The 27,618-nt window shown below is 43.8% G+C and overlaps 1 protein-coding gene across 6 annotated transcripts in view; it reads right to left on the bottom strand.

Moving 5' to 3' along the window:
- The window catches only part of PARP8 (poly(ADP-ribose) polymerase family member 8), a 158,475-nt gene extending 142,311 nt beyond the window's left edge, over nucleotides 1-16,164 (bottom strand). For 2 of the 6 annotated variants that reach the window (XM_079994783.1, XM_079994782.1), the window contains exons 1-2: nucleotides 15,166-15,978; nucleotides 14,146-14,200 (exon numbers count right to left, since the gene is read on the bottom strand). In XM_079994783.1, coding sequence (XP_079850909.1) covers nucleotides 14,146-14,200; nucleotides 15,166-15,256 — 146 coding nt within the window. In that variant the 5' untranslated portion in view covers nucleotides 15,257-15,978. Of the gene's footprint in view, nucleotides 1-14,139; nucleotides 14,201-15,165; nucleotides 15,979-16,064 lie in introns of those variants that run through there. The other 4 variants (XM_079994781.1, XM_079994784.1, XM_079994780.1 and 1 more) reach the window with 3 other exon arrangements.
- Nucleotides 16,165-27,618: the final 11,454 nt, after the last annotated feature.

A 27,618-nucleotide genomic window follows, 5' to 3' on the forward strand; every position in this document is an offset into this window, starting at 1 on the left:
CAGGCGTGATTTCCGGCATCTGGGCATGCACAGAAGCGATTTCCGGAGTCATGGACATGTGCAGAGGCAATTTCCAGCATCGTGCTGCACCGGTCCGGCCCACAGAGGATCTCTGCAGGAGTGATCCAGTCCATGCCTGGTAAATCTTGCCGACCCCTGTAATCTAATCCTTCAACCTAAACTTTGGAGTGGAAACATCCAAGCGTAACCACATTAATCTTGCCATTTTTACTGACTGGGTGGAAGAGATTTGTGAATGATAGTCCAGGAACATTCAAGAAACATAAAACTGGGGATGGAATTTCATGGTCTATGCCACTTTATAAGCTTTCTGCCTCACATTTTGGCTGGGTACAGAATTAATATTTATACAAAGCAATAGGAGTAGCTTTCTTCCAGTGCAACAGTAGCCCAAATTCAGCAAAAAAATAAATAAATACGCAAAGAACAACGTTTGAGAGATGAAGTCTCCTAGCAGGAGGAAATGGTAGTGCTCTCCATCTTCCTAATTCTTTTATGACCATCACTTCTCTTGGCTCTATGCAGGTAAATAGAATAGTGAAATTGACTAGAGCAGCAACTTCCAGTTCAAACAAGTTTGTTGTTCTGGGGAACTTCACACTTGAATGCCTCTTTCTTTAGAAGGCTGCATAGATGTATATGCAGATATATATATTTGTATCATTTGATATGCTTTTTAGTATATAGATATAAAAGCCAGGATTTTTAAAATGAGTTGAGGATAAAGGTGTTATGTGCCTCATTTGGACATCATGATATGGATATGCAAGCAAGTGCAAAAGGAATACAGGAAGATAAGAACTTTGGGAAGTTGTATTGTACTGAGTCAGACCACTGGTACATCTAGTCCAGTGGTGTAATGCTCTCTGGGATTTTAGGCAGGATTTTTTTTCCAAACCCTATCAGGAGATGCCAGAAACTAAGCTGGGACCTCCTGCATACAAACAAATGCTCTACCAGTAAGTTACAGCCTTTCCCTCCTAATAACAACTGGTTACTAAGTGGGACTGCCTAAGGGAAACACATTGCACCACTCCTGAAACTTGTGGTCCATTTCTAAGAAACTACAGTGGTACCTCTGGTTATGAACTTAATTTGTTCTGAAGGTCCGTTCTTAACCTGAAACTGTTCTTAACCTGAGGTACCACTTTAGCTAATGGGGCCTCCTGCTGCTGCCGTGCCATCATAGCTGTCAACTTTTTCCTTTTCTTGCGAGGAATCCTATTCGGAATAAGTGAATTTCCCTTTAAAAAAGGGAAACATTGACAGCTATGCATGCCGCCGGTGCACGATTTCTGTTCTCATCCTGAGGTAAAGTTCTTTTTTAAAAAATAATTTTTATTAACTGGCCAATCAAATCAAATTAAATCACATCACATAAATTCCAAATTACAAAGCCGAATTTTAAATTTTGTTGGGGGGACCCATATTTCAAGATCCGAAGGGGGATTCTGATCATCTTCTTGCTACTGCGTTACATGTCCAAATCAGTCCAAATCAATCCAAACAAAGTTCACAATTCTATCCAGTCTTATCTTGCTGTTTCCACATCACATCTTGTTCATATATTTTCTCTTTTTTCTTTATGATCTCTTCTGATAGTCTCCTTAAGCCGATAAACACCAATAATAATCCTGTGTGAATTTTTCCGTTCTTCCAATCCTCAAATCGAGATGGTTTCCATATATCATCGCCTTCATAGATAACAGCGCTCTTTCCATCATTAATCTCGCAAAACTGTCGCTCTTAAGTCCCACTGAGGAGTTTCACCCACAATATAAAAACAGCTCTATTTCTCTATTTCTCCTCTCAGACTTAAGTCCTCCGACAGAACTTCCCAATATGGCGACGGAATTTTTAACTGCGTCATTCCAAAGCTCTTATACATTCCACGCTTTTCTTAAAACATGCTTTGGTTTGGTTTATCTCCACACAGCCTTAAATCCACAGCTTAAGTCCTTAAAACGACATTTCTGACTCGTGAGGGGAGGGGATTCTTGTTTAATCACATAAGGAAAGAAAGGAAAGTTTTTTTCCCCTCCCCCATCAGTCATTTGCCATACCGAGTCTTGGCGTATCTTCTCATGATTTCTCTTGTTCCTCCAACTCGTCTTATTTTATCTTCTGTTAGCAGTCTTTACTCCCCCTTCTTCCTTGAGATATGTGCATTCCTTCATCCAAATTGTTTCTTTTGAAGTTCTTGCAGCTAGTGGCGCGGATCAGAGACGGCGTCCAGGAGCACCGGAATCCCACAGGAGGGCTTTGTGCCTAGTGCCCCCATCCCCACAAATTCGGGGGTGGTATAGGGCACAGCAGGCAAGGCAGTCCCCCCCCACCATCCTGGGGAGGGGGGGTAAGGAGGCTAATTACTCCCATCATAGCCTCCAAATTACCTCGTGTGGGTCGGAGAGATGTTATTGTCAGCCATCTTCCGATGCGCCCCCTAGTGGCCCCCCCATCCTGAGGTAAAGTTCTTAACCCAAGGTACTACTTCTGGGTTAGCAGAGTCTGTAACCCGAAGTGTTTGTAACCAGAAGTGTTTGTAAACTGAGGTAGCACTGTACTTATTTTACCTTTAAAGCAGCCTTCACCAACCGGGTGTTCTCCAGATGGGGCAGACCACAGCTCCCATCAGCCCCAGCTTTCACAGCTGAGGAAGGGTGTGGGGAGTCTGCAGCCAAGCCTTGCCCCGGCACACCAGCGTTATTCCATGCAGAGCCCTACACCAGGTTTAAGGGTGAAGGGAGTCATGTGACGTCTCCCCACGTGATTTAGAAACCCTGATCGTGCAGGAATCAGCTCCAGGGAGGCCATTAGAAATCAATTTGTTAACTACGAGGAAAGCCCTGTTTAAAGCAGACAGAGAGAGGGTGAGAAAGAAAGAAAGAAAGAAAGAAAGAAAGAAAGAAGTACTAAGCCTTCATTTTACGTAAACTGAGTACAAATATCTACAGACTCCAGGGCACAATGTGCCATCATTTGCAAAGGTGCCAGATCAGCACTCCTTAAAGTCCTCTGGATTCTGGAATGGCCAGCATCCCACAGAAAGCAGGGCAGCAAAGTAGAACAACAGAAATACGCGTTGCAATTCTAAATGTCATTTTTTCGTTCCTGCGGAAATAAATAAATAGCCAAGCTCCCGCTGTTTAAATGGAAAGTAAATCTTGCCCTGTCATGGCACCTGACTGAGCATCCTGCAATATGGGAGGGGGGGGGAGAGATCTCTCAACTTGTCTGAGAGCTTTCAAAAAATGGCAGTTTAAAAATTATCAAAATTGCTATACAGTCCCGTTCCATATTTAGTGCCCAGATTATCCCACAAAGATGTTCTCGACTAATAAATTCCTAATTACAGTCTTCCTAAACCAGCAAACACTTCAGGCCTGTCAAACAGCTCCAATAATTCAGAAATGTGAACGCAGATCGTTTTTCAAAAAATGAAGCAGTGCCTGGCCAGTCAGACAGCCAAAAAATGATTACTCAAGCCTCACAGGGAAAGGATTATTTATGATAATCCATGCAATTCACAGACTTGAGCTCCACAGGAGATTTTCTTTTTTCTTCCTTTAACTTTATTTGAAGTGGGAGCTGGGGGGGGGGGATGACAAACTCCTTCAAATGCCAGCCCTGCTTTGCCCATATTTATGTCCAGTCTAAATCTGATTGTCACGTAATTTCCACAATATTGCAGCTCAATACCGTTTATGAGTAAAGATGTTCTTATTGATCCAACCACCAAAATCGCATGCTGGGCTCTACGGGAAGCCAGAACTGAAATGACAGCAAAACTACAGTCTTAGATCCTGTGCAGAAACTAGGGTGAATAAAGCCTTTTCCTTACCTGCCCGATTAATTTCATTGCATTGCTATTTTTGAGATCAGGCCCTGAGCAATTAATTGCTAGGGAATCCATGACTCTGCATGGCCACAGTGATGATGCCAAAGGGAATGCATGTGGTGCAATGGTTACTGCACCAAATTAAGATGGATGAGACCTTCTAATACCCATTCAGCTATGAAGTTCACCAGGTGACCTTGTGCCAAACACTATCCTTTGGGGAAGGACTATAACGTGGTGATAAGAGCATGTGGTTTTCATTCACAAGGTTCCAGGTTTGATCCTGAGCATCTTCAGGTAGAACCAGGAGAGAAGACCCCATCTGAATCTTGAAGAACCATTGCCAGTCAGTGTAGACCAGACAGAGTCAATGTGGTGCTGCTGAACTCCAGCTCCCATTGACACCAGCCAGCATGGCCAATGGCAAGAGATAGCAGGAGTCTTACTCCAACACCATCTGGAGGAAACCAATTTGGCTGCCCCTTGTGTAGACAATACTGACCATGCGTCTGCCTCCAATATAAAGGCAACTTCCTACATTCCATTTCCTGTTTTCCTAGGTCTTTCATCCTACCAGCATATAGCAAACCTAACTTCCAGGAACCTGCCCTTTGGCACCAACTGAACAACATCAGTTAGCCACTCCCTACCGAGAGGCAATATGTCAGCAAGTATTAGTTTCTAGGATGGATTTGGGAGAAATTCAACTCAGTTCACATTTAAAGGCGAACTTACTTAATTCACATTTTTGGAAACAATATGAGAATCAAAACACAGCCATCCTTTGAAATTTGCACTTCTCCGAATTCTGCAGTGCAGTTCTCCAGCCAAGTAATATGTGCAAAAAATGCATCTATTAGAAAGGTGTGTGCATACATGCACATAAATAACTGACACAGATGCACTATATTTGAAAAAAAGTGTGTATTAGAGGAAAATGCATATTAAAATGTGAGCATTAGGAGAAATTTGCACTAAAATGCAAAATAATTTTAATGAGGACATTTTTAAAAAATGCAAACCGATTTGAAAATGTAGAGAACTGAACTTAAGATTGGAAAAATGAGAAATGGGGAGAAACCAAACTTGACAGATTACCAGGGAACTGTTCTCCCTTTCATGTCCTGCTTATGAGATTCCCTAGGCATCTAGGTGGTCAATGTTGGAAACAACAGGCTGTATTAGATAAGCTTGAAGGTCTAATACAGCAAAGCCATTCTCCAAATGTGCAGGGAGGCTTCCTGTGGGGAATGGAAAACTTTCCTAGAATCAAAAGAAGCTGCCTTATATCCAGTGAGGCTGATTTGTACATCTAGGCCAGTATTGTCTATTTTGACTAGCAGTGGCTCTCCAGGGTCTCAGGCAAAGGATCTTTCCTGTGATCTCTTCCCTGATCCATGACAAGCTAGAGGATCCACACATTGAACTTGAGACCTTCAGCATTCAGAACATGCACACCTACCACCGATGTGCAGGCTGGAATGTGATCGTAGTCATGAGGCTGCAATTTTAAGCACAGAATCTGACATGCATCGTTAATAATGGGCAAAGCTATCTTAACAGCAAGGAATGAAACAAAAAGATAAAGTGGGCAATTCTTACCATAAAAATAAGGGGAGGGGAACCCCAACAAACCAGTTCTTTGAAAATATGCAGACTGGTTCTCACTTTTGTGGAAAAGGCAAATTCACCACTTATTGCAGCCTTTTTGAATTTAACATCCCTGAAAATGCAAAGTAACCCGTGCCCATCAGCCTTGGCCAATTTTACCTTTTGGTCGTACAGTTTCATCTGTGAACCTCTCTTCTGGGCACAGTAGAGTAAACGAGAAAATATTTTTTCCCCTATCATGAATGAAGCCAGTCTGAGAATCCCATCCTGCATGCACTTGAGCGAAGCCAGTTGAGACGGAAGTGCTCTTCATTCCCTTCACAGGCAGAAACATGCCACACAGTCACGGAAGAAATGCTAACCTCTCTTTGCCTCGGCCACAAGGGATGCAGGTCTTTACAGAGTCAACATTATCCATCCTAATAAAAATGTCATAAGTCAGCCGGTTTGAATTCCCCTCTCTTCAGCATCAGGCATCAAGAATTATAATCGACTTTCAAATGCTTAACTCAGGCAGGTGAAAGGAAAACTTAACAATGCGAACTCCTGGCAGTTTAGCATTCGAGGGCCTTCAATCACATCTAAACTTAGCAGTGAAAAGACCTTCACACAAAAGATGGAACGGTCTTGTTCTCTCTGTCGCTCCACAGGGCAGGACTAAGCCAATGGGTGGAAATTGCAGGGAGGCAGGTTGGGATAAACTTTTTTTTAGGGCAAGATCTGTTTGACAGTGGAACATACTGCCTGTGGAGACGCAGGCTGCCCCTTTGCTGGAGGTCTCTAAGCACAACCATCTGTCAGAAGTGCTTAGTTGCACCCATCATTGTCGACCCTGCACTGACCACCAACATCCCTTCTGACTCTAAAAGGGTGCTTCCACAAAGCACATTTAAAGCACATTACTTTCCCCAAAGAATCCTGGGAACTCTAGTTTATGCCTTACAGTGCTACAATTTCCAGCACTCTTTTAATCAAGATTTACCAGACAGAGGGACACATGTGAAAGCATCAGACAAGTATCTTTTGGATCCTGGCAGGGTGCATTTTTTTTTTTTTTACACTGACTGACAAAACAGAATTGCTAAATTCTGACAGCAAAATGTTTCAGCTTCAGCCCTTGCAAGTTGCTTGATAAAATATAAAGATGTTTCCAAGGTGACCATTACTGAATTCTGAGCTAATGCTGGACTTCCCTGAGAAACAGCAGATCCAGTTTAAATGCAAAACTAATATGGGGCATTGTGTGGACACTGTGAGAAGCCTGCATGCACAATTAGTTCCAACTCCACAATAAACTGTCTTGCAGAAGCCCACAAATTCTACGATCCTATGGAAAGCAAAAAAAAAAAAAAGTTGGATGAACTCTTTCTTACAAGTAGATGCAGGAACAAAGTCATTTCAGTGTTCTGAACACACAAACCCTTCCTCTCCAACCCCCTCACCTGCTCACCTGGTTTCCTGCCCAACTGGCATACTGTTGGCAGTGGTAATAGCGCCATAAATCCTAGGGCAGCTGCACAGAGTGGGACACAAGAAGCCCCCTTACCTCTACCACTCCCATGCCTCTGCTGCTGGAGGACTAGCTGAATGAATATTATAGGCGGACACTTCTTTTCAAGAGCTTTAAAAGTGAGCAGATTTCTGGAGGCTTCAAATTTTTTATCCTTAAATTGCACTCCAATTTACAAATGGAAGCTGCTCTTTGCTTACCCCAACTTATGGCAGAGTGACTCCTCCCCGCTAGTCCCACATGTCATAGAATCAAGGGACCACAAGGGTCATCTAATCCAACCCCCTGCAATGCAGAAATTTTTTTGCTCAACATGGGGCTCAAACCCACAAGCCTGATATTAAGAGTCTCATGCCATACTGACTGAGCTATCCTGAGCTATAGACAAGACAGATGCAAAGACCAGTGCAGAAGGATTCAATTTTCAACACAGGAGTCAGGGGATAAGTAGCTGCTGCTTCTTGATCCATACCCTGCCATGCCCCTGAAATGAGCTGTACTCTTAGTGGGACATCTGTATTTCTGGAGATTTATTTGGGGGTGCTGGGAGCCTAGCTGCAGTGGATAGAACATTCAATGGGACAGCAGTTCCACCCCATCCTAACTCTCCTCAGGTGGACTTCTGTGGGTTAAGATTGCTTTGCCCATTTATCTCACCAACTAGTAAAGATTTTACTATTACACTGATAATGCAAGCCCTCTCCATCTCCTGGGTTGGCTCTCGACACATCAAAGAAGCATTTCAGTTAAAGGCATTGTAAACTTTTTATGAGAAATTGGGTTGGCAAAAACAGAACTCTACAGCGCCTTCTGGTGTCACAGTGTTATAATGCATATACAATGCCTATAAAGTGCTTTCTCTTTGCCAATGTAACTGAGTCCCTGGAGATCACATGCCATTCGCAGCAGAAGCAAAGCTATACAATCATCTCTCGGTAGGGCAAAACTGGCTCAAACTGGCTGCAGTCTTTATTTTAATCTCTGTTGCCTATTCTTTCATTTCCCTTTTCTCTCTGCCCACTAAAAGGAGGTGTTGCCATTTAAAGGTAATCCTTTCCCTGCCCTCTGTGAAATGAGGATTTGCCCTGGTGCGGAGAGGGTTAGAAAAAGCCAGAAGTGTGAAGAGGAAGGGTGTTAATGTGTCTCGGAATTTGTTAACTGACCTCAGATTCATCCTCTCTCTCTCTCTCTCTCTCTCACACACACACACACACACACACCTTTTCTCTTTTCATCCAAACAGCCCTGATCTTCTGGAGAGAAACAGAAGGAATAAGCTAAGCAACAGCAGAGGCAGTCAACAGCATAGCTGTGATTCTAATGACACCATATCCAGCTGTTACAATCATGGAAATTGCTCCTAGCATTTAACTGCTGTAGCCCAGTTCACACATTATGATCTTCCACGCTTGAGGAATGCCCATGCAGAAAAACAATAATAATTCTGGGAAGCTGCTATAGTATGGTGGCTAAAAACGTAAGTGAGAAAACTCCCTGTTCAAGTCTCAACTCAGTCAAGAATTCATTATGTGGTGTTACACAAGCCGATCGTTCCCAGACTCAGAATCCGATCACAAATAATTGGGAAAACAATTTCCTGGTTCAGGAGTTTGGTATAATGGGTGTTCAGTACCCATTTCCTAGAATGTGTCTATCCAGTCCCACAATGATATCCAAGTATGTGAAGAACATGCAATAATGCAAGACAGGTCTATGAATGCCAATACATGGATGGCATGCATAGCAGCTAACCCACATGAGAATGAGGGTCCCAGGACAGCTGAAACTGACCTATCTCATAACAGTGCTGTAAAGATAACAAAGATAATAATGTGAAGTTATTTGACCAGTCAATAGAGTGTTTAGCAATATCATCATTCCACTGTGATTTGATGCACACAAGGCTCATTACCCAGTGCAGGTTCAAGGAATGAGATTTTGGCTGATGAGGACAATCATTAGGAGCCAATTTCATATATCTAATAATAATAATAATCAGCAAACCAAATCACCAGCACCCATCTGAGTACTAAAAATGTTGCAAGAGTTTTCACGATAAATCACACAGCACCGAAAAGGTCATTGAGTCCCAGCCTTGAGCTATTGATCATCCGTACAAAGCATCTCTAAAATTGCTGATGAGAAAGCAAATGCATTAACTTCCTTGGTTATGAAATTTAATTGTAATTGTAAATGCTGTTTGCATTTGTTTCTTGCTTGAAGCTAAAGGACCTAAAGCTGTGAGGTTAAACACCCTAATGTGAATTCCAGTATCTTGTGAAATCTGAAAACTCTCAAATCTAGTGCTTTTCCCACTAGATAGACATTTTAAACTTTATTGTAGATACACACGGACCCATCAGTACACAGTCCAAGACAAACACCTTAAGTTCAGGGATTTCAACAGATGTGTGAATCGATCCTATGCACTCAAAAGTAAGTCCCGTTGATTACATAGGGGTTTATAGTACTTCCAAATAAGTTTCCACAGAACTGCAGCCTAAGGCTGCAATCCTAACACGCCAGCGGGTGTGTCATATTGGACACAGTTGGCCTTACTTCTGAGTAAACATGCTTAAAAGATTTCACTCTTACACGCACTTCAGTCTGAAATCATATGCACGTTTGCATGGAAGGAAGTCCTACTACTGAGTAAATATGTTTAGGATTATACTGTAACTCTTGTTTTGAATTGTAACCTAAGACAACAGTTTGCATTTCATAGGACAGCGGTTGCCATACTCCCCACCAACCATGGACCGCTTGAAAATCACTGGAGGACCACTTAATAATTTTTCTAGCTTTTGTAGCAATTGTAATGCACTGTGCTAGATGCTGTATGATTTTAAATTGTACTTTTATTGCTTCCTTTACTCCAGATAGACTGCATTTTATTTTACTACATTTTCAATTCCATAGGATTTGAATGGTAATACAATAAAATGTAATAGAAGAAACGAAGAAGCACAAAAAAGGAACCCAATTAAAAATCAATAGCAACATTTAATGTGATGGATCTGCTGCCTCTTGTCGTCAACTGCAAATTCACTGACACACCACAGACCATCTGAATGTAGCTCCCATTAGACCACCATGTAGCTCCACAGACCACAATTTCCAAACCCCTCTCATAGCAGACTTCACCCATTCAAAAACCTCACCTGTGACTGAAATCACATCTATTTGTCCTGTGCTGGGAATATAAAACCATGTTTGTCACTAACATATAGCAAACGTAACTGGCATTTAAACTTATTGCCATAGCTAAATTGGGGTAATAGAAAGTTATTCTCATTAATGTGCTCATAGCATCTTCAACATATTACTCCCAATACTGAACATATTTACTGGGAAGGAAAGTACAGCGGTACCTCAGGTTAAGAGCTTAATTCATTCTGGGGGTCCATTCCTAACCTGAAACTGTTCTTAACCTGAAGCACCACTTTAGCTAATGGGGCCTCCCACTGCCACCACACCGCTGCTGCGCGATTTCTGTTCTCATCCTGAAGCAAAGTTCTTAACCCGAGGTACTATTTCCGGGTTAGCGGAGTCTGTAACTTGAAGCGTCTGTAACCTGAAGCATCTGTAACCCGAGGTACCACTGTATTGCTTACTCTATTGGAATTTATGGGGCTATTTCCAAATAAATGCCCTACTCCTATAAAGAAAATCTATGGCATTCTGGGGCTTTTAGTTGAAAAACAGCACTATGAGTGAACGTCACAGAGTATTATAAAATTATGTGTTTAAAAAGTGGGAAAGGTTTTTTTCACTCTGATAGCTTATTTAACAGATGCCTTTTTTAAAAAAAGTATTAAAAATTGTGTGTGAACATGTTTTCTCACAAAATATGTACTTCTGAATGCACATTCTGAGTTTGCTTTTCTGAACATATCTTATCTCAGAAGTAACATTTTATATGCATTTTGGCATCACAAAATAATTGGAGAATTGCAAAAGTCACCGGAAAAGTGCATTCTGATCTGCACATTCATCCTTGAGTTGTAGATCAGGTCAACTGATACTGGAATTCACAAAGAAGGAATTCCTCAAGCATCCCTGTTCACAGTGCTAAAATCCAGGGGGATCCAATGAAGTTGCACATTGGGAGATTTGGGACAAACAATAGGAAATCTTCACACACTACATAACTCACCACCCAAAGACGTGGTGATAGCCGTTGGCCTAGGCAGCTTTGAAAGGAATCTGACACACTGATGGAAGGCAAGCCTAGCAATGGCTATTAGCCACTAGAAAAGGGATCACAACTCAGGGATACAGCACACATTTTGCAATCAGAAAACCTCAGGTTCAAGTCTTGGCATTTCTTGTTAAAACAATTTGGAGCCTCACAGATGTAGTCCAACAACAGCCCCCATTTATCCCTGACTTTTGACCATGCTGGCCTGGGCTATTGAGAACTAGAGTCCCAGAACACCAGGAAAGCACCATCAAAAAGGCAACACACACCATACATCCATCACGTTGGCCAGCCCTGGGTTAAAAGAATCAGGTAGCAGGTGATCAGGAAGACCTTGGACTGAGACCCTGGAGAGCCCACTGCCAGTCAAAGTACAAAGTGGAGAACCAGAGTCGGAAAAAGAAGTCCACATGCCCCCTTGTCCACTGCTGGAAGCTGATTGCAGATGCTGCTTTCTTATCGGGGATGCAATCAACAGCAAGCCTTAGTTAGATGAGGCAGTCTTTGCATTGCATAGAAACAATTCAGAAAGGTTTTGTTTTTGACCTCGGATGTGTCATCCTCGGACCTGTGAACTGGACCACCAGCTCCTCTCACTAGCACATATGTGCACCAATGATGTCGAGGAAACATACTGGAGCAATCCAACTCTGATCAGCTTGTGTCACACAAGGTGCCACAATAGCTGTCACAACACAAGTTTGGCTGTTGCAACAACACCTACAAGAATGGCTACAAAGTCTGATTACAGTGCTCATGTACTTAGGATCAAGCTTCCAATCATTTTAAATCTGAAACAATTCCACCGAACCGCTTTTTAAGCACATCTAGGCTGCAGATTCAGAAGGGAAGGTGCCCTTAGCATTTAACAACAAGCTAAACTCTTGCCCCACAAGGCAGACAGAAATGACCAAAGTGCAACCCTAAAGATTAACTCATAGGAACCTTGTGCCGGAAGTTCTCACCAGCAACCTCATCTTATGAACAGTTGGGTCGATCAGCCTAGGCCCATTTATTTAGGTGTGCCTAGCTCTGCATATGATAGGGCTATGGATTGGGCTGGAGTGATATAGCGATGGATAAATACAGTTTAATCTGAAGAATGCAGGCCAGAGTGCTGAAGTAGATAAGATGCTGGGAAATATGCAATCAACATTTTGATTAAAAAACTGAAATCCAACCTGGCAGGGACTTTAAATAGGATGTGTGTGTGCGCGTGTTGGAGTTGTTGCTTAGAATCATAAAATCATAGAATTGAAGAGTTGGAAAGGATCCTAAGGGTCATCTAGTCCAACCTCATGCAATGTGGGAATTTCAGCTAAAGCATCCATAATTGATGGCCATCCAACCTCTGCTTAAAAACCTCCAAGGAAGGAGAGATCAGCTTTTACCATTTAAAGTTCTTCCTGATGTTTAGTCTGGATCTCCTTTCTTGTAACTTGAAGCCATTGAGTCCTACCTTCCTTCCGGAGCAGGAGAAAACAAGTTTGCTCCATCTTGCATGTGACAGCCCTTTAGACAGTTGAAGATGGCTATCCTATCTCCTCTTAGTCTCCTCTTATCTAGACTAAACATACCCAACCCCCACAACTGTTCCTCATAAGGCTTGTTTTCCAGACCCTTGGTTACCCTTAACCATTTTCCCCCCTTGGGCTACTTTTTCCAGTCAAAATTGACCCAACTGTTTTTCCACCTGCAGACAGAAAGATGTTGTTGTTGTTGTTGTTTAGTCGTTTAGTCGTGTCCGACTCTTCGTGACCCCATGGACCAGAGCACGCCAGGCACTTCTGTCTTCTACTGCCTCCCACATATACTGCCCAAATTAGCCCCATGGGTAGAAAAGCAGGTGTATGGGGGACAATTCTAACTGGAAAAAAGTCTTTTGGCATCTTGTTCTCATAAAACTTCAATGTATTCTCCTTCTACAGTGATCACTCAAAAATATTTTACAAACACACACACAAACCAGGTAGGAACTGCTGGAACTATCACCAAAATCTGCTTTCATGTATACACAAAAAGCAGATATGAACTGCTGAAACTATCACCAAGATTGGCTTCCATTTCAAAACTCACCACTCGCTCCTGATATTTGAGGGATAATGTTAACCTAGTCAGTCTCTCAACATAACACCACAAAAAGCAACTTAATCTAGACAATGGGCAACAGCTTTTCCTTTGAAAGTCCTTCTGCCTTGCAGCCAAGCCTCTTTGCCCATTAACACAGCACATTATGCAATAAAAAAATACATAGCTGTTGCAGGAGTTTTTTATATAAAAAAATGAAACACAGGGTGAAATGTATTCAATGAAGTGAAGATTACTGTAGCCAAAACAATGTCCACCAACTGTGAATAACTTCAAAGTGTGTCACAGTTAATTGGTTCATTGCTCAGCTGTTAAAGAAGTGATAGTTATATGCACCATAAACTTTATTGAATATTTTCCCCCCTTATTTCAATTATCTGCAGCATTAACACAGAAAATTGCCAACAGTGTTAAGGTATTGCAGCCTTGCCTTCGCTGCTGTCATTACTTCTTTTTACTTTTGCTGATGGTTGACACGGGATCTGAATTTCCATGGGCATTGCACTACAAACATTACTCATTCCTGACTGTGCTCTCTTCTACACCCACGCCTCTCAAAACACTTACTTTCTGTTCTGGTGATCCACCTCCCTCTACACCTGTCGAAAATAACCCTGCATATATTCAGAGCAAGAGCAAGGAAAGGCAAAACAAGCAAGAGCAGAGCCCTTGATCAATGAGCCTCTGATGACGAATCATCGCCCCACAGAACACCTGTTTCCAGACCAATATTTCTTCCAAAAGAAGCCTCAAGGCATCAACACTATCTTCAAAGGGGGAAAAAGGAGGGGGGAGAATTCTTAACTTACTGAATACAGGCTGGTTTGGAATCAATAGAGAGTCAAAGGAAAATAAGCTGCTTCAACTTACTCATACCTTTTGGATCCTCCGACGTAGGTGAAGGTAAAAGTGGAATCTGCGTATCTGAAATCTGAAACACAAAAGAGCTGTGTTGTTGCTGAACGCTTATTGTTCGTTTTGTGCATGACGCCTGGCGTGTGAACTTGCCTCTTGTGTTCAGCCCACCCCCAGCCAGCCACCAATATGGGCACAGGGATTAGTCTGAAGTGGGGGGGGGGGTTGGAGACAGAAATAATGTTACAGCAGGAACCCCCCTCCCCTCCCTGCAACAAGTGCTGCCTCGGTACTATGGCAACGGAAAGAATTTCCATTGTCAGTAAAGGCAACAGGCAGCAACAAGCCAGACTGCTAAACGCATATTAAACATTGCAAGTAATGAACATAGAGGAAAGCAACAAGCCAAATATTGAGGAGGGAGAGATGGGGTGTGGAGAGAGAGAGAGATCACAAAAAGGAAGACAGACCAGCTCTGGACATCTGTAGATAATAATCTCTCAAGTTCCACCCTGGAAGAAGCCTTCTTCTATGCCACCATCAGCCTGCTCTCCATGCACATAAAATATGGGCACAGTTTTCTGTTGGGGTTTTTTTTTTTTTTAAATGTTTTTGTTTAGCTCTGCTGATCACACACACCAAAAAACAAAACAGGGGGAGACTCTTGCGAAATCAATCAGATGCCAGATCTGACCAAATAGATCAAAAGGCAACCTAACTGAGGAAAGCATCCAGCGCTTGAGGTTCAACTCCCACATCACTTAGGTGCCCCACAGAGCATTAGTGTTGTGTGTGCGTGTCTGTATGTGCCGGGGTGGGGGTAAGGAGGGAGAGATCCTTGCAAGCTTTGGGGGGGGGGAAGATCAGCGTTGTTCTCACAGAGAACTGTCAACAGAGAATCGTGATGCCATTTGGAGGGGGGGAGGCAACACCAAAAGAACACCCCCCAAAAAAAAAACACACACACGCCCGAAAGCATTACATGGGCGCGGGAGTGGGGGGCATCAAGGAAGAACCAAGAGCAGCGGCTGGCAAACTCACCTGCAAACAGGCAGTCCTTTTCCGCCTTGCACTTTTGGATCACAATGTCAATATCCTTCTGAATCCTCTCTTGCCTTGAACACATCCCCATGAACTAAATCCCTGGGGGAGGAAAAAAATTAAAAAAGGGGAAAAAAAGAGCAGCCTTCGGATTTCCAACCCCGCCGCCGCCGCCGCCACCTCCTCCACCACCACCACCACCACCTCCCTCGCTCGCTCGTTGGCTTCCTTCCTTCCTTCTCTGCCAGTGTTAAAAGGCAGTTAAAAGATGGAAACCTCCGAGGAAGGATGGGGGGTTAGCGGGGAAAGAAAAACAGCCAGAAGGCGAGGGGGGAAAGGTCTTCCTCCTCCTTGTTTGCTCCCCACCCCGGAGGAAAGGTCGATGTTGCATGCCCAGATGCGCTCGCCCAGATGTGCAGAGCGATGTCCTCCTTCTCCTCCTCTTCCTTCTCCTCCTCCTCCCGGCTTCGACAATAGATCCGAGAGTCAGGGGGTCGAGAGGGATCCTGGCGCTCGGGGAACCGCGGGGGGAAGGCAGCCAGGCGGCAGCAGCAGCAGCAGCACCCGGGAGATCGAGGCAGAGCCCACCGAATCGGAACCGGAGGCTTCACATCCCGGCTCCCCTCCGCCACCGCGGGGCGGGAGAGATGTTGACAAGGAGGAGAGCAGGAGGAGGAGGAGGAGGCGAAAGGAGAGCAGCCCCCAAGAAGCCTCGGCGGCGGCAGCTGGAAGCGGCAGGCGGGCGAGCGAGCGAGCGAGGCTCTTCCCCCGTCGGCATCCACCCGCGCGCCCAGTGGCGGCTCCCCGAGAGGCCGACACTTCTGCAGCTACGCCAAGCCGCAAACCCCTCCCCTCGCCGCCGCCGCTCCCAGCCCAGACACTCCGCCCGCCACACGTACTGTTGCTCGCCGACGCCGGAGCCGGCGGAGGCGGAGGAGCAGCAGCAGGAGGAGGCGGAGAGGTCTCCAGGCGAGCGGCCGCCGCGCTCCCCTGCCAGGCGGCTCTTCCCGGGAGAGGTGGCTCCCTCGGGGAGCGGCCAGAGGAAGAGGAGGAGGAGGAGGCGGCGGCTCGTGGTGGGCGCGGGGCAAAAAAGGCTCCGTTGCGCGCGAGTCCCGCCAGCTCCTGCGCTGCCCTTTTAGGATACTGGGTTAGGTTAGGCCTCGGCTCGGCCAAGCGAGGGGGGTTGGGGCGGGAGGGGACGGACCTGTGGCCCTTCAGGGGCTGCTGGCCTGCAACGCCCGTCGTCCCTGACCATTGGGCATGTTGGCCGGGGCTCTTGAGAGTTGGAGTGTGGCATCGTCTGGAAGTCCAACTCCCAGGGGCTGAGGTCCTCCAATAAAAGATTTGAGGGGGCTGCCTCCCCCAGTTGATGGACATTGACATTCAGATGGTGTGCACCATCATGTGATCGATAATACGGGGCGGGGCTTAGCTGAGCCCCCCAATATTTGTTTCGAGTTAACATCCCTGCATATACCTGTGTAAGGTATCCTTGTCCTGGCTTGATGTCTGACCTGTGAGATCAGGGTTTGAATCCCCACTCAGCCATGAAGCTTCCTGGGTGGTCTCATTGTTCAGTTTGTTCAGCTTTACCTGCCTCACAGGGTTGTTGTGAGGATAGCTCAGTTGGTAAAGCATGAGGCTCTTAATCTCCAGGCCATGCATTCAAGACCCACCTTGAGCAAAAGTTACCTGCATTTCAGGGGATTGGACTAGATAACCCCCATGGTCTCTTAAAGGTAAAGGGACCCCTGACCACTAGGTCCAGTTGTGGCTGACTCTGGGGTTGCAGTGCTCACCTCGCTTTATTGGCTGAGGGAGCTGGCATACAGCTTCCGGGTCATGTGGCCACCATGACTAAACTGCTTCTGGCGAACCAGAGCAGCACACGGAATCGCCATTTACCTTCCCACCGGAGCGGTACCTATTTATCTACTTGCACTTTGACATGCTTTCGAACTGCTAGGTTGGCAGGAGCAGGGACTGAGCAATGGGAGCTCACCCCATCGTGGGGATTTGAACCGCCGACCTTCTGATTGGCAAGCCCTAGGCTCTGTGGTTTAACCCACAGCGCCACCTGCGTCCCCCATGGTCTCTTAGGACTCTACAATTCTAAAGGTGATCACTGTGATAAATAAATTCTCACTTGGCCCTGAAGCTTCCTGGGTTGCCATGGGTTAAGCACCCCTTCTCATCCCAGACTACCTCACATAATTGTTGTGAGCAGAAAAAGCTGGAGGGAGAGAAAAGAGAAATAGGTGACATATAACAAAGACAGACATGTTACTGGTCACACTTGGGAAGTTTAAGCAAGGAAGGGCTTTTATGCCTGCCCTGAATCCTATATAAAGTGGGCCTTGAAATCAGTTCTCCTGGCCTTTAGTGCTCGTAACTTAAGCACAGCCTTGGGGCAAGCCAGATGCGACTGCCATGATGGGTGTCTGCCTAACTCTTTGGTGTGTGCTCCATCAAGTTCAGGCATGTGAATGGGTCACCCCACATAACAAATGTGTTTATACATAGCAGAGTCTATGTGGTAGGACTTTTACCAGCAGTGGAAGTCACATGCATTCCAACGCGGATGGCTTTAAAGGACAGGACCCATTCATGGAGAATAAGGCTATCCATGGCTTCTAGCCATGATATCAATGATCTACCTCCACAGTTTTCTGAATATTAGATGCTGGAAATCCCAGGAGAAGAGAGTTTCCCACAGGCATCTGGTTATCCACTCTGAGAACAGGATGCTGAACTAGATGGGCAATTTGCCTGATCCAGCATGACTTTCCTTATGTCAGCCTTACAAAATCCATAGACCCAGGAACCCTGCAACATCCAGGGCCTTGCAAGAATTTTGCATATGACACTAAAGAGACCTTTATAGCTCACCTGGATTTGGTTCACACCTGTGTTAAAACCAGGAATGGGGGGCAGTTAAACAACTCCCCCAAAAAATCCCAAGTCCCCACCACAGCCTCTAACTAAGGCCAAGACAATGACCGTTGACACAAGCACCATACATACGCAACAGAAAAGAGGCTCAGAAAAGTAGTCTATAAAATGGTAGCAATAAGCCATGTATCGTACTGTTTCCTCTGACTATCCAATATAGAATCTAATAATTGCCAAAATTCAATATTTTAACTGATTTCCTTGGTTCCAGTGCCTAATGACTCCTCTGGAAGAGGGGAATCCAGGGCTCCCCCCTGCCTCCATAATCCCTTAAGCATAAGGTTACATACTCCTTGCCCTTTTACAAGTTGTGAACTTAGCCACACAATAGGAGGCAGGAGGCAATCAAGGGCAGCACGTACCCCAGACAGAAATCCATCAGATGGTGGATTGAATCCTGATACTTTCAAAGGAGAAGCACACGAAAACCTTGCAGCTAGGTGGATGTGTAAATAGTTTTATTGTTCTTAGGGGAAGAGGGTAGTTAAAAGGTGTTGGGAACTGGGGTTATTGACAGGGGTGGGTGATGGGCTCATGTTTCTACATGCCAAACATTCCTACTTGGTGATATATTTGTGATGTATTGATGATGCTGTTGAAAAATGTATTATGGGAAATGGGGAGAGGTCTTAAAAGTTCACGCAATCCCATGCTTGGGATTCCTACTCTTTGTGTGTTTGAACCTTATTGCAACAAATAAAGATCAGGTCTATTGACCGCTGTTTGCTTTAACTTGGCTTTGAGACTCCCTCTTTTGCTGACTGGACAGACTTGCAGGGAGTGACACCCCAACAAGCTGGGCAGTGGAGTAAATCCACACCCCATGATTTTTCTTTATCACCTGCATGTAGGCCACTTGATTTCTTTACACTTGATTTATGTGGCCTCTTAACAGCAGCTGAATGTGTCTACTTGTTCGAGCTTTAAGCCATGGCAGAAGATCTGTCTGTACTGCTGTTACCCATTACATCCCATTTGCAAAGGCTGAACATCAGCACCCAGCACCCTTAGACAGCTGCCATGGCCCACCAGCACTGGTGCCTTTGGGTTTGTGAGCTACCAGTTTAATTCCCTGCAATGTCCCTAACACTCCAGGGCATTGTGGGAAATTCAAATGGTTGCCTTGTATTCTCACTGTCACTTGCCAGGCAAAACCACTTTGACTACTTTTTTTGCCCTTGCGTGGTCGGGCCAAATGCCCCAATACGGCTGTGGTTAGATGTATACCTGAAATGTATTTGGCCTACCCCTTAAAAAAAGAAATGCAATGTGTGAAGAGGCAAGCTATTAGTGTGTGTGTGTGTGTTATTAAAGCTCAACAAAAAACAGGAAGAGGTCATTTTTAAATGAAGGGTGTATAGCTGATTTGCAAACACAGGAAATGCACATAGCACTTTTCAATGCTATGTGTCAAAATGCCTTCAGCCTCTGTGGGGGAAAGAGGCAGATTAAGCAGCAAATGCACCACTGGCTAGGAGAGAAAATGAAACTGTAGGCTAACAAAGGGTGAGCCAGTGGCTAGAACACAACTAGGGCACCGTAGTTTAGTTGAAGACAGGTAGATCAGTGGTAGAGCATCTGTTTTGCATGCAGAAGGTTCTTGGTTCAATCCCTGGCATTTCCAGGTGGGACTGGGAGAGGTTTCTGTATGAAACTCTGGAGAGCCAGCTCTGGAGTCAGCCATGTAGACAATACAGACCTAGATGGACCAGTGTCTCTGGCTCAGTATAAGACAGCTTCCTATGTTCCTCAGGAACAAGGGGTGTGCCTGGTTCTACCATTAGGCAAGTCAGCGGGCTGCCTCAGGCAGCTGATTTTGGGGGTCATGAAAGGGTAGCAAATTGTTGGTGATGAAACATAGAATCATTGTCTTTGGCCAGTCCAGGAGGTTTCCTCTAAGCCAGAAGGTGTTGGAACCAAAGGTGGGCAGAAGGTGTTGGAACCATATCACTCATGTCAAGGACATTTAAAACACATGGCTTCCCTCCGAGAACTGTAAGTGTGTGAAGCTTCTGGGAATTGTAGCTCTGTGAGGGATAAATGCCCAGGATTCTTTGGGGAAAGCTGTGTGCTTTCAGGGTATGGTGTGCATGCAGATCTGCTGTTATGATTTCCAGTAGGTCGTCAAGAATTTCTTGCTCCTGGTTGTTTAACAATGACAGCAATAAAATGACTGCACACAAAGAAAAACAAAACAGATCCTGCAAGTCAGCTCACTGCTCTAGGTCTTGCATTGCCCCAGGCAAAAAGTTTCCATGCACATTTGTCAGCTGCTCTAGATATATTGCCTTAAATTTTCATATCTCTAATAGCATGCAGTCCCTTGTAGGTTCCCTGCCCCGTCTGCAAAAGTGATAAGTCTGTACATGTCTCTTGAAATTTTGCAGAAAACTCAGATGGAAGGAGAAATATAATAGAGCTTCCTGGGAAAAGGCATGGCTGGCTGGCTGGCTGGCTGGCTGGCTGGCTGCAACCCTGAACTGGAGCAGTCCATGCTGCAACATTTTGTTGCAGGTCCCACTTGAACACTCTTGAATACTAGGAACAGACAATGAAGGAAAGCCACCACAGTCATGCTTCCATAGGCATGTGCTAGCCACCGCTCAGAGTAAAATACTGAACTAGATGGATCTTGGTCTGGTACAGCAAAGAAGTTCTTATGTTCACAGACACATTTTTATGACTACAGAACTGCATATGTGAACAGCTCCCTTGGCGTTCTCCATCCTTGGCTGCAGACCAGATTACTTTGACCCCAGCTGCGGGTTCAGTGAAAGTATTGTTAGTTAATTTCCTAGTCGTCCAACGCCTGAAAGTGCTGGGGCAGGAGGAAAGTAACATTGAGCAAGGGAGACTGACATAAAGAAAGGGCAGGGAGATTTGGGTTGGCAGGCAGCACTAGCTCTGCATTTTGTTTTGTTATGAAATCTTCCTGTTTCCATATAAGTAACACATACACCTTGTTTCCATTTAAGTAAAAGTATAAATCTTGTTTCCATTGAAGTAACAATTTATACTTTTCTCTTTTTAAAAAAGTGATAGATACATTTGCAATTTTTAACATACAGTATATAGTGTGGCAGGTGGTTCCCAAACATCTCACGATAGTTCATCTCCAGAACAGGACTCTAAACCTCACTCAGATTATACACCCATATCATCACATCCAGGATTCTGCATGGTTCAGGGTGAATGTTTCAATATCACAATGACCTTTATCATGCTTAAGGGATCCTGCCAAAAAACCCAACTACACCTCCTTTCACTATAATAACTCGTCTGTGAATTTTAATATAGGGTAAAGGACAACTTAAGGAAATGATTGTTTAAGGAAGATTGTCATGGTAAGAAGGGAAATACTTCTGAACCAAGAAAATAAAAGTTCATGTTTAACTTACATGCTTTCAATGCTAAAAATTTCATAAGCACCAATATGCGCCTAAACCAGGCTTCCTCAACCTCGGTCGTCCAGATGTTTTTGGCCTACAAGTCCCATGATCCCTAGCTAGCAGGACCAGTGGTCAGGGATGATGGGAATTGTAGTCTCAAAACATCTGGAGGGTCAAGGTTGAGGAAGCCTGGCCTAAACGCTTGACTTTGGCAAGAGGGTTCTAGAAATATCACATAGCAGCCCCACCTAGTGAAGAAGGCTAGCAAGCCTGCTCTTCTCTTTCTGGTCTGTAGAGATGTTTATCTGCTATTGAAGTTGTAGGATCTATCCTCATATCAATGTGTTAAGAGCTGAGTCCTGTTCCTATGGGTAGTATATAATCATTCTCACCAGAACATAGGGACATGGGATGCTGACTCAGAACATTAGTCAATTGAAAGGAATGTAGCTCAGGGGTAGAGCTTCTGTTTGTAGGCAGAAGGTCCCAGGTTCAATCCCTGCCAGGTAGGACTGGGAAGAGGCCTTTGTCTGAAACTCTAGAAAGGTGTTAGCTTGTTTACATGAGCTACATGGGCCAATGATCTGTCTCAGTATCAGGCAACTGCACTGCAGTGGGTTGGACTACATGACCCTAGTCCTTCCAACTCTACACTCACTGGCAATAGCTTTCTGGGGTTTCAGACAGGGGTCTCTCTCAGTCCTACTTGGAGATGCAAGAAACTGAACCAAGGAGCTTTTGCATGAAAGTCAGGTGCTCTGTCACAGAGCTACAGCCCTTTCCATATCCCCCACATTCGTTTCGATGCTTTCTTTCCACAATGAAACTTGTCTTAGACAAATTGATTTGCAATGTTGGACTGGCCCAGAGTCGTGCCCCCAGTCTTCTCCTGCTCCCATCTACTTTTCTACTTTTCCTGATACAGGATAAGATCAGTCCATGCAATTCAGAGGTTTGAAAAATTCCCAATGGCAAGCAAGGTTAAAGAATGTTGCTGGGAATTTACGTTTATGGCACTCCTTAGTTCTGAAAACAATGGATTAAAGGAATATCTTAAACTTCACAATAATGCAATACATTACTGTGTCTCCTTCACTATGAGCCTTCTATTGTCTGAGGACTATTTGATGTTTGCGAAGTACTTTGTTACTAACAATCTTGTTTTCATGGAACTAACAACCCTTCCATTGTCTGTTATAACTTGTTTGTATGTAAAGCTAAGCATCAGTCTTCTCATTTCTAGCCAAAGAAGAGTGCTGCCCCTTCTGAGAGCCACCACACTTGATAACAGGATGCTGCACTAGATAGGCCTCTGGCCTGATCCAGCAGGGCTCTTCTTACAATGAGAGAAAACAATTAATAAAAGACTTGCCTGAAAAGTGTCCAGGTTAGATCAAAGCAACAGGAAAAGCTGGCAGCTTGATCCAAAACATATTTGTCTAGAAGAAAATGCCATGGAGGTTTGTTTTTCTGAGTAAACTCACTTGACATTTGCAGCCAACCACTGGTACTTCAGAAACAAACTACTTTGAAGTCCCATCTCATTACCAATAATTAAAGATGTCACCTGGACAAAGGTTGTTGTTTAGTCGTTTAGTCGTGTCCGACTCTTCGTGACCCCATGAACCAGAGCACGCCAGGCCCTCCTGTCTTCCACTGCCTCCCACAGTTTGGTCAGACTCATGCTGGTAGCTTCAAGAACACTATCCAACCATCTTGTCCTCTGTGTCCCCTTCTCCTTGTGCCCTCCATCTTTCCTAACATCAGGGTCTTTTCCAGGGAGTCTTTTCTTCTCATGAGGTGGCCAAAGTATTGGAGCCTCAGCTTCATGATCTGTCCTTCCAGTGAGCACTCAGGGCTGATTTCCTTCAGAATGGATAGGTTTGATCTTCTTGCAGTCCATGGGACTCTCGAGAGTCTCCTCCAACACCATAATTCAAAATCAATTCTTCGGCGATCAGCCTTCTTTATGGTCCAGCTCTCACTTCCATACATCACTACTGGGAAAACCATAGCTTTAACTATACGGACCTTTGTTAGCAAGGTGATGTTTCTGCTTTTTAAGATGCTGTCACAGCAAGGATTAAGTAATGTATTCATCATCCTTCATGGACTTATCAGATTGTAAATTTCATCTCACTGTGGTTTTCCCACATTCCTAGGGTTGGACCATTTTGGTCCATTTCAATTCTGTGATTGTATTATCTCTCCCTTCATTTTCTCAATAAAACTGGATGCAATCTAGGCCAAAACTAAACACCTTCCAACAGGGTTGTTACTAGGTACTTGGGACACAGGCCCATCGTAAAACAAATTTGCACCTGGGACAAATCAAGATTACAAGTGGCATGCACACCCTGCAAGAAAATAATAATAATAATAATAATAATAATAATAATAATAATATCCTTCCAGTAGCACCTCAGAGACCAACTAAGTTTGTTTTTGGTATGAGCTTTCATGTGCATGCACACATGCACCTGGAAGCTCAAACCAGTAACAAACTTAGTTGGTCTCTAAGGTGCTACTGGAAGGAATTTTTTTAATTTTGTTTCGACTATGGCAGACCAACACGGCTACCTACCTGTATCTGTAAGAAAAGTTAAATAAACGAATAAATTAAAATATGTTTCCCAAGCTGTTGTTACAGCTGAAAGCACTGATTGTATACTGTAGAAAGTGAGGTGGTGCAGGAACACTTTCTAATGCAGTTGTTGGGAGCTGGATTCCAGGGGTTTTTTCTTCACCCACAACACCCTTCTGCACTGGTTGTATGGGAGATGTTCACTGACCATAATTGAAAATTACAGCACACTCCTACACATGTCTACACAGAAGTGAGTCATTGCTGAATTCAGAAGAAATTTCTCCAAGCAAAGTTGAATACAGAACTGTAAATTCAGTGATGTACCAAACCAGCCTTATTTCCCACTGGAATGAATGGAGGTGGCATGGGACTAACTTTTGGTGGTTTGTGCCTGAGATCCATATTAGTGGCTTTCAGCAATCTAGTGTATAAATAGTCACATATTACACAGTAAAATTCAAATAGGTTCCTTAAACCCAGCCCTGCACCTGGAAAACCAATTAATACCCATCTGCCCAAGAGGCCGGTGAATAATTCATAGCAAATAAATGGGCATGAATCTAGTGGAAGGAGATTTGTTTAAGAATTCAAAAGAATATACGTAGATTTTTACACCATACTCTCTCTTCTAATCAGCGCCTATGGTTTATTCATCATTGAGCACAATTGCTTTAGTGCTTTTCCATTAGGCTAGTCTGTATTAATCATGTATTGTTAATGTCAAGCATGGGGGAGCAAAAGCATTGTTTTTAATAAGCACTTGGAACTGCAAATTTAAGAAAAGAATTAAGACCACTGCTTGACATTTGTTTAGGTGGGCTTTACAGAATTCGATCACAGGCCTAGTGACCTGCAGGCTTTGACAACAAACCATTAGACAGCAAATAACTCGTCAAGTGTTGCTGAATTCTTTGTTTATTTTTTCCACCAGTTGATCATAACCACCCTCTCCCTAAATCCTTTTCTTTCTCCCTGCTTCCTTAAGTATTTTTGCCTGACTAGAATGAGTCCTTGAACCCTGACAATGCCTGGATTGTTGAAACCAGTTTATTGTGCAAAGGTTAAAAAAAACCAAAAACATGTTGTTTGGTCTGCTTTGCCTCTGTTCTCATCCACTAAAGGAATCTGGCCACCAGAAGGTTGCCCAGAAAGGACTCTTTATGTACTACTTCTTCTTGTTTTCTAAAGGAGAAAATTAAACCAAGCATTTCCAAACTTGGAAAAACCACAACACTCTTATTATCACTGGATTTTTGTTTGTTTTATTTTGTTTTTTGCTTGTGAGAGGTTCCAGTAATCTTTCACAGTCATAATACATGAACACAACAAATGATTTATTTCTGCTCTCCGTCTTCAAGGCAATCAGAACACAATCAAACACAATAGTTTCATAAGCCAAAACTTTTCAGAATTTTCATCAGTCAGCTTTACCACCAGGTTCCATTTTCTTCAGATGATGACTTTACTTTTGTGATATCCAAGAAAGGGTGCATGTGTTTGTTTGTGTGTTTTTGTTTTTTAAAAAAATATATTCACTTAGCCTTGGTTCTGAGTCTGACTAATGGACTGGTGGCTGCTGAGTGCGTCAAGATGCTTGTTGTAGCATTTGGTCTAAGCCAGAGATTTTCAAACATTGTCATAGCAAGTCAACATGAATCAAGAGAACTCTCTTGACCCTTTCCAAATATATCTGCTCTTCCCTTCTGTCTTCTGAGCCCCTTGTTACCATTGACTTGTCAACTCTTTAGCTCCTCTGTTCCATCTCCCACAGTCAGAAGTTAGATGAGTGATGTCACCAAATGTGCTGTAATAGCCTGGTTTGGAATATGCTTGTAAAATGTGCTCATACTCAAAACCTGGCCATTTCCCCCAAAAAGCTCTTTGCCAACTTCCATTCAGTCGCCTGGCAATATGTTGTAAATTATGCTTAACCCTGCTGGAGATTTATTTTATTATTTTGACTGAGGATTAGCTGGGTTTTGTTCCATTAGTGGGGATGCTTGAGAGTGTGGTTGCAAGTGGAATATTGCTAAGAATGTATTATTATTATTTTTAGATGTTACTGGCGGGGAGGCGGGATGGATGCAGCCAGTGTGGTGCAGTGGTTAAGAGCAGTAGACTTGTAATCTGGTGAACCGGGTTCGCGTCTCCGCTCCTCCACATGCAGCTGATGGGTGACCTTGGGCTAGTCACACTTCTTTGAAGTCACTCAGCCCCACTCACCTCAAGTGTGTGTTGTGGGGGAGGAAGGGAAGGAGAATGTTAGCTGCTTTGAGACTCCTTTGGGTAGTGATAAAGCAGGATATCAAATCCAAACTCTTCTTTGATTTCAGTTATTTTATTTAGTTGCTAATTATGGTGTTTTTGGAGGGTTGGGTTTTTTTTTTTTTTTTGCATTTTTGTATTTGACATTCTAATCTATAAAGTCTTTTGCGTTTAAGGAATGCTTTGTTTTGCTGTCAATCATGCTGCCTTAAATGTGTACAGTGGTACCTCGGGTTAAGTACTTAATTCATTCCGGAGGTCCATTCTTAACCTGAAACTGTTCTTAACCTGAAGCACCATTTTAGCTAATGGGGCCTCCTGCATTGCTGGAGCCCAATTTCTGTTCTTATCCTGAAGAAAAATTATTAACCTAAAGCACTATTTCTGGGTTAGTGGAGTGTGTAACCTGAAGCGTATGTAACCCGAGTTACCACTGTATTTTGTATTTCACCTTCATTTACAATATTTCATTTTGATATTTTGGCCAACGGTCAGGGATGGTGGGAATTCTAATCCACAGCCTCTGCAGGGAACCAAGTTGGCTCTTTCGAAATGAAACCACAGAAGATATCAGCTGCACTCTTTAGCCAGCCTGCAGGTGGTCAAATCTCTCTGCTTCCTTGCCCCTGTGCTACAGTAGCTAGTAAAATTAATGGCTTTTAGAAAATCCAAAGTAATTCTCATTTTTCTTTGTTCTCAGTGCCCATCCCCACCCCCGCTTCTCTCTGTGGGCATAAGTCTTGCTTCTGTAACTGTGGTAATAATCAAGTTCAGAATCTTCCTCAATATTTCTGTAGTTTCCTGCACTTGCAGACTGCAAGAGAGAGAATAATACCACTGAGATATATTGAAGACTATGGATCATTATTTCCAGAACCAGATTCTTTTAAGCTAGCATCAATGGAACCCATAAAATGGCTTTTTCTAAAAAAAGATTTTAGCAATTTTTGTGCTAATTTTTTTAACCAGCAAGATATAACTTCTGCTTTAGAGTTTTAATGTTTTCTCATTTAAGTGAATGATTGGCAGCTATGGTGACCTGCACTTTCTGTTATTGTGGCTAATGGCTAAAACAAAGGATTATATCTGACAGAGTCACCCTGTTTGTGCAAAGAATTCCAACTGAACAACATAACTTACTCTTCACCCACTGTGCACTGTTTTGGGGTTCTCCCACACTTCAAATCAGATTCAGGGGGAGTCATCGGGAGATGAAGCTCCATTGTATAAGTAGAAATCCTTGCGTGAACAGGATAACTT

The sequence above is a fragment of the Podarcis cretensis genome (genome assembly GCF_951804945.1).
Source record: "Podarcis cretensis genome assembly, chromosome: 11".
NCBI classification, from domain to species: Eukaryota; Metazoa; Chordata; class Lepidosauria; order Squamata; family Lacertidae; genus Podarcis; species Podarcis cretensis.